Here is a 7,598-nt window from a genome sequence, read left to right on the forward strand (position 1 = left end):
CTTCAACAGAGCAGCCGAAATGTAGAAAAAATAACTCAGCGCTGTCTCGTTGTACCTTGTTCGGCGTGTTATCATCAGTTTGCTGCGGGCAAGTCGGAGCGCTCAGCTGCTGTCTCCCAAAGCATCCTGGGAAGTGTAGGCTCAGCGCTTTCTGAAATATCAAGACCCATTTTCCACTGCAGGGACTTTGACTATCAACAAGAAAATTGAATAATACCAACCAACATTCATTTAGGGTGAAGGTATTAAACAGCGACAAAAGCAACGACTTTGTTAACTCTTGTTAAGGCCCCAAAACAATATGGTTAAGTAAGCACAAGCTCTCAAAGAGATAGTTTACATTTTTTTTTTTTTTGTTAAACCGGGGTTCACTGGAGAATTTGTGAGTGATCAGTATGAACATCAGTATAACAGCTAGTCAGAGACGTGCAAAACAAAAACTGTTTTCTATAATGTTTAGAATACCTCGAACTTCAGATGTCAACAATAAACATATATATTTCATTTGGATTTTATGGGATATATACAGATAAAGTTGCACACAAGTGTGAAATGAAAAGGATCCCTTGTTTTCATTTAAACAACAATCTAATTTTAAAGAACACTTCATGATATTACCACCACCATGTACCACCATAGGGATGATGTGTTCAGGGTTATATTCAGTATTACAGCATTTTGTATGAAGGGTGAAAAGTTTAATTTTGGTATCTTCTCACCAGAGCACATTCCTCCACATGGTTGCTGTGTTTTGGCAAACTGCAAACATGATTTCTTACTGCTTTCCTTCTAACTTTTCCATAAAGACCAGATCAACTATGGAAGTTGTGGATCTCTTCATCTCCCCCGTTACTGTGGTTTTCTTGGTTGCTTCTTTAAATAGATGCTCTCTTTGAATATCAATTCAGGGGGACGGGCATGTCTTGATAGGTTTGCAGTTGTGCTTTGCTCTTCCAATTTTCAGATGATGGATTGAGCCGACCTCTGTGAGATGTTCAAGGCTTTAGATACCTCTGAATCCCCAATCCACATGGTGATTTGCCATCAAGCTTTCTGCATATTTAAACTGAAGACAGAACAACAGAGAATATTTTATCTGGTGGAAACTGATACATTAACTGACATCGACAGTGAAGAGTTGGAAATTCAACATGCTGCTTACACAGCAGCACTTATCAGCAGTGCATACCTACAGTCAGACAAAGGGATACAACAGGTTGAGCAACCCACCTGGCTTAATGGTTACATACCTGAAGGCTTTCGTGCTGCACGTCATTCCTGTACAGTTTCCCCCTAAATGTGTAGCCTTGCTGACACAATCTGCTAAAGTGAAGGAAACAACGAGGAAACAGTGTTCTTAGCAAAATGATGTTATCTGTGTATGTTTTTGGATATGAGCCAACGATGGCCCACACTGCCGGTCCCAGGTTAGGTGGTTTTTAGTTCAAGTGAACACAGGGGGAAGCACAGGTCAGGTTATTGTGTCTCTAAAGTAAGACAGGCACTACAGGTGAGAGTCAAGTAAACAAAAGTATTACAACAAATCTGGTTTTTACGAGGCCCTTTGTCGCCGTCTGCAGTCGTGTGAGCCAGGATCGGACAAAGTGCAGTTATGTTGAGATAAGAAGATCATACGTGTGGCAGTATGAGGAAGTATCACTGTTCTGGTTTTAAATTTAGGCAATGATTCCCACTCATGTTGTTCATTTTCTGTATTGCTTTCTTCTCTCTCAGGTTAATTCCAGGCTCTCTTTTGGTTTCCCCCACAGTCCTGCTGCAGGCTGAGCAACAGTGCATGCACAGGTGTGTAAAGCATGTGTTTTATCTTAGTGCCCCACACTGTAGGTTCTGCAGAATGAAATAAGATGCTAAAGTAAAAGGATCAAGCATACTAAGTTAGTAGTGACTTATTACAAAATCATCAAATTATAATAAGATTAATTCAGTTTATTTGTATGGAGCTGGCTGTAAGAACAGTAACAGCACCAAACAGACAGACATGGCACAGATCCTGACACTGGCTGAGAGCAAATATCATATTTAATCAATTCAATCCAGTGGTACAGACAGATTCAAAGTCAATTGCTGTGCATGCATTCCAGTTTGACCCTAGTCAACCTAGTCCTAGTCAAGACAATGGAGTCAAGTTCAACTTACTATTTATATAGTACCTTGAGATTTAAATGATCTGATTTGAATTGAGAAAAACAGGCATCAATCTTCACCTAAAAGATTTTTCTGAGGATTCAAAATAAACATTTTGACCAGCTACAATAGATGCACAAGTTAGTGAATACTGTATAAAATTATCCAAATGAAACTTTTCTTCAAATGTTGAAATCAATGTTGAAAGCAAAACTATAGAAAACAAATATATATTGTAAAAATTCAGATGGTCTTTAATGCCCCCTGCTGGTGTATCCTGATAAAACATGCAAGGCTGTAAAGAAAACCAAAGATGGAAATGTGTGCCATTAAAGATGTGGTATCTGGTACATTAACCCCATCTGCACATTCACATTTTTCCTCAATATGTTGCGCATTATCTTTATTGAAATCAAGAAAAGATTACATGTGTTTAAATAACTACATTTTCCAGCTGACTCAAAAGAAAGAATAAAAACACAGACATCATGCATCTTTATTAAAGGTTTTAATTCACACATAAAAAAAAAATAATAATAATCTGATTTGCATCTTGATGACGGTCTTTTACATCATAAGTACACACAAACAGTGATAATCTTTAATTAAGTGCTTATTTAATACATTTGATAAAACAAAAATGGTATAGATTGGCTTAGAAGAGCAATTTATCTCCAACTTGTATAATTAGTGCTCTTAAGAATGCTTGAAAAAAGACAAAACCCATTTAATTTAAACAAATTTTAGGAAAAGGATTAAGTGCAGAGGACAGACCACGGTGGTGTATTTTTATATTTTTATTCATCAGTCATAATCGTCATCCAGTACGTCCCAGTGGGCCTGGAATGAGCTGAGGCCTCCATGATACATGCCACTGAGAAAGCGCAGCTCAGCCTCTGGGTGGGTGGGATACATGTTGAAGGAATAGCCTGAGGGCTGGCCTACGACCAGAGAGTGACCCTTGTTGGTGACAAAGATCAGTGACTGAATGTAGTGAGCGTACTTTCCGGAGACCTGGATGATTTTTTCATCTTTGAATAACTCAATCTCTAGGGGTTCGTTGTATGTGTAGCCGGCAATCTGGGACCAATTGGATGCGTAACATAACTGGATACTGAAAGAAAAGAGAAGTAAACTGTCATATTTTAAGGTGTTCATTTACTTTAACTGACCATTAAAATTACTTTTTGACAGAAAAATGGTCAGTGGGCAATGTGTTTTTATAATGCATGCAAAATGTGTCTTTTCTCTATTAATACATGAAATTAAAACCTGATGTATCAAATGTGATACAAAAAACTGTAACAATCTAAATGTTGTTTTGTTTTATTGAGGCTGCCAATAAACAGTTCAACTTTTAAAATTCAGACATTTTTGATGATCATTGCTTGTATTAGGCTTTAAAGGTGCACCCTATAGCATGTATCATATTTTATATATTCTAAGACTTCCACCTTTTCCAACAAAATTAGATCTTTCCTCAAAAACTGACTGTCGTATATAGAAAATATATAGTTTATGTAAATATGCTGCACAATATATATTTCAATATCTATAATTATATATCTATAATTACATATATACATTTTAGTTCACGTTTGTAGCTTTAGACACATTTCATTTGGTGGGATCGAGGGCAAAATGGCTCCCTTGTTTAGCAGGTATTAAATGTAAATTCAGGAATATTTACCCGTAGATGTGGTTGCCGTAGAGCTCCCAAACTCGGATGGCTGTGATTCTTTCCTTACCGGTTATGCTGAATGAGGAGCCACTTCCTGATCCCACAGACCGTGAGAATGAGTAATGGGAGTCTGCAAACACACGGGTTTTATAAATAAATATAAGTACACTTCAGGAAGACATGTTAAATTGCTCATGACTAGATTAAAAATCTGTAATTTATACAAAAATACACTCTAAAATAGTTTCTGGATAACTTTAGAAAAAATGTAACATGCACTATTACCATCTGTCCAGACACAAGCGGCCAGCAGAGCAAAGATGGCGATGTAATGCATTCTGTGAAACAAGTAGACAACAGCTCAAACTACTTCCTTCACCAGAACCTAATTTATGTAATATATTTTATAAGCTGGAAAGGTAAAAGGGGATCATTCTTACCTGTCTGTTAGAAAGATAAAACTGCAGATAACAGATACATTTTAGTTTTGATTTAATTAAATGTACTTATTACACTCATTAAACGCTCTCCACTAGCAACAAATCTATTCACATAAACATATACTTACAAGTTCTAAAAGATGCCCCACAGCAGTTTTAAGGCTTTATTAGCTCCTGGGTGCAGCTGCTTCCTCTGTCACTTTCCTCACTTTACATGTTCAGCAGCATCACTCCAGACCTTTTACTGTCTTCAGCAGTCCCCTGTATATTTATGATAATTCCCACCTTTAAACTAGTTTCTTGGCTATCATTGGCTGGATAGCAGCTAGCTAAATGTGAGATGTTTTTCCATGTCATAGCTGCAATCAGAAACTAATGGCTGACTGCCCATCTGATGAGCAGAAGGTGTGAAGCTCCTCAAAGAATGCATTTTTCTTGTAAAAGGATTGAGGAACCGAAAAAATAGAAGTCTTGGGTTTCCTTCTTTAAGGGTTCAACTGGAGGTTATTTTTTATTTAAAATTAAAAATATATATATGTTATTTTAAGTTTGTTGTTGTTCATTAGTGCCAGCTGAGAACTGTGGGCAAGTTAAGCACAAGTATAGAAGGAATCCACCAGCAGAGGGCACCCAGGAGCCTGAAATTGTCACAGGTCAGTGTGAAAAGTGTAGGTATATTTATTGTGTGACTAACTATGAAAGCTGCATTCATGCAAAACATGTATACATACTGTTAAAAAACATCTTTTAGAACTTGTAAGTATATGTTTATATGAATAGATTTGTTGCTAATGGAGAGCGTTTAATGAGTGTAATAAGTACATTTAACAAATCAAACCTAAAATGTTTAAGAAGTTTTAAAGTGTATCTGTTATCTGCAGTTTTATCTTTCTAACAGACAGGTAAAAATGATCCCCTTTTACCTTTCCAGCTTATAACATATATTACATAAATCAGGTCCTGGTGAAGGAAGTAGTTTGAGCTGTTTTCTGCTTGTTTCACAGAATGCATTACATCATCCAACTGACAGTCACAAAGAGAGTAAGACACAAAGATAATTACTAAAGAAGCTGGTTGTTTACAGTGCTTTATCTGACCATATCAATAGAAAGTTGAGTGGCAGGAAAAAGTAGTGTAGAAAAAGTTGACAGCAGCCTGGAGCGGATCGTGAACCAAGGCACTTCTGCAGCTGCAGTCAGTTCTTCGAGAGCCACCACAGATGTCTCGTTGGCAGTAACTGTTGCCTTCCTTGAGTCAACCTACTTCTGAACCAGAGACAATGTCAGAAACCTCTTACCTGGGCTGAGAAAACAGGACCTAACTGCTGCTCTGTGGTTTCAGAGACTGGAGGAAGAATTTGCAGTGTATATGTCTTGCTCATGTTTATTATTAGCTTCATCTTTGACACTTTTAACACATACTAAAATCACACGAAGTATATAAGCAAGGATGGACAACTTGAAATATGTGAACATCATGAAATATAAATGTTGACAGTAACCAAAATCGCCTACATTTATCATTTTCTGAGACACAACTGAATATATCTTCAAACTAAAAAAGCATTCGACTGTGTCCCTCGTGATGCCCTGTGGGGGTGCTCCAGGAGTATGGAATTGGGGGCCCTTTATTAGGGGCCATCCGGTCCCTGTACGAGCGGAGCAGGAGTTTGGTCCGCATTGCCGGCACTAAGTCGGACCTGTTCCCAGTGCATGTTGGACTCTGGCAGGGCTGCCCTTTGTCACCGGTCCTGTTCATAACTTTTATGGACAGGATTTCTAGACGCAGCCAAGGGCCGGAGGGGGTCTGGTTTGGGGACCAGTGGATTTCGTCTCTTCTTTTTGCGGATGACGTGGTCCTGCTGGCCCCCTCTAGCCAAGACCTACAGCATGCGCTGTGGCGGTTTGCAGCCGAGTGTGAAGCGGCTGGGATGAGGATCAGCTCCTCCAAGTCCGAGGCCATGGTTCTCGACCTGAAAATGGTGGCTTGTCCTCTTCAGGTTGGAGGGGAGTTCCTGCCTCAAGTGGAGGAGTTTAAGTATCTCGGGGTCTTGTTCACGAGTGAGGGAAGAATGGAGCGGGAGATCGACAGACGGATCGGTGCGGCTGCCACAGTAATGGGGGCGCTGAGCTGGTCCGTTGTGGTGAAGAGAGAGCTGAGCCGAAAAGCGAAGCTCTTAATTTACTGGTCGGTCTACGTTCCTACCCTCACCTATGGCCATGAACTTTGGGTCATGACCGAAAGAACGAGATCCCGGATACAAGCGGCTGAAATGAGCTTCCTCCGTAGGGTGGCCGGGTACTCCCTTAGAGATAGACTGAGGAGCTCAGCCATCCGGGAGGAGCTAGGAGTAGAGCCGCTGCTCCTCCACATCGAGAGGAGCCAGTTGAGGTGGCTCGGGCATCTGTACCGGATGCCTCCTGGACGTCTTCCTCGGGAGGTGTTCCAGGCACGTCCCACCGGGAGGAGGCCCAGGTCACGCTGGAGGGACTACGTCTCTCGGCTGGCCTGGGAACGCCTTGGGCTCCCCCTGGAGGAACTGGAGGAGGTGTCTGGAGAGAGGGACGTCTGGGCGTCTCTGCTGAGTCTGCTGCCCCCGCGACCCGATCCTGGATAAGCGGAAGACGACGAGTACGAGTACGAGTACTAAAAAGGGTATTTTTAGATTATTTTTTATAATGAGTTCAGTGGTGTTATTATGTTAGAATGTGCTAGAATATATAATGTATTGTAAGCAAATGTTTTACAATAGAAAACCAAGATAGTATTCAGTAAAATTCAATTTAATTATATGGTGCCAAATTACAACAAATGACATCTGAAGGTGCTTAGTAAAGCAAACAGATCAGATGTATCATATGAACAAATCCAAAGTTAACTACATACGTACCAGTAACAAAATGATGCAGTCACTCTATCATACCAGTTGGTAAATTGTTTTCTATCAAAGGAAACTCAGCTGATAGCACTGAGTGACTGACGCTACAGCAATCCCTCCTCCTGGACAAGCATGTAGAGACAGTGGACAGTTGATTGCAGCAATATTTCATACTGAGCAAGCATGTGGTGACAGAGGAAAGGAAAGCTCCCTTTTAACAGGCACAACCTGGGTCAGCGTGAGCGATCATCTGCTGCGTTTGACTGGGTGATAGCCTTTTAGATTGAATGGTGCTTTGGGGAGTGCTGGTTCTGTTGGGAGAGAGAACCCAAAGAACATTTTGTATTTGAGCTGGTTCCAGTCCTTTCAATCGTAGATTGATTTTTGTAGTTTGTTTTGTATTAGTAGAACTGCTCATCATTTCAGTATGAGTCTTCTCAGTTTTTATATCATG

The 7,598-nt window shown here is 40.1% G+C and overlaps 1 protein-coding gene and 1 long non-coding RNA gene across 4 annotated transcripts; both read right to left on the bottom strand.

Moving 5' to 3' along the window:
* Positions 1–495: 495 nt before the first annotated feature.
* LOC124879726 lies at positions 496–1,448 on the bottom strand. The gene is made up of 2 exons (XR_007041099.1): positions 1,251–1,448; positions 496–1,066 (listed from the first exon to the last, which is right to left on the bottom strand). It is a non-coding gene; the product is annotated as an uncharacterized LOC124879726 (long non-coding RNA).
* Positions 1,449–2,209: 761 nt separating this feature from the next.
* Positions 2,210–4,513, bottom strand: LOC124879724 (zymogen granule membrane protein 16-like). 3 transcript variants are annotated; one of them, XM_047384447.1, is made up of 5 exons: positions 4,416–4,509; positions 4,267–4,287; positions 4,112–4,164; positions 3,836–3,956; positions 2,210–3,259 (listed from the first exon to the last, which is right to left on the bottom strand). In XM_047384447.1, exons 3-5 carry the CDS (start codon positions 4,161–4,163, stop codon positions 2,950–2,952), a joined length of 483 nt encoding a protein of 160 aa, XP_047240403.1. In that variant the 5' UTR covers position 4,164; positions 4,267–4,287; positions 4,416–4,509; the 3' UTR covers positions 2,210–2,949. The 3 variants fall into 3 exon arrangements, with proteins under 3 accessions (XP_047240403.1, XP_047240402.1, XP_047240401.1); XM_047384445.1 differs by having other exon boundaries at positions 2,211–3,259; positions 4,395–4,513; XM_047384446.1 differs by lacking the exon at positions 4,416–4,509 and having other exon boundaries at positions 4,267–4,406.
* Positions 4,514–7,598: the final 3,085 nt, after the last annotated feature.

Source organism: Girardinichthys multiradiatus, chromosome 13 (assembly GCF_021462225.1).
Source record: "Girardinichthys multiradiatus isolate DD_20200921_A chromosome 13, DD_fGirMul_XY1, whole genome shotgun sequence".
NCBI lineage: Eukaryota > Metazoa > Chordata > Actinopteri > Cyprinodontiformes > Goodeidae > Girardinichthys > Girardinichthys multiradiatus.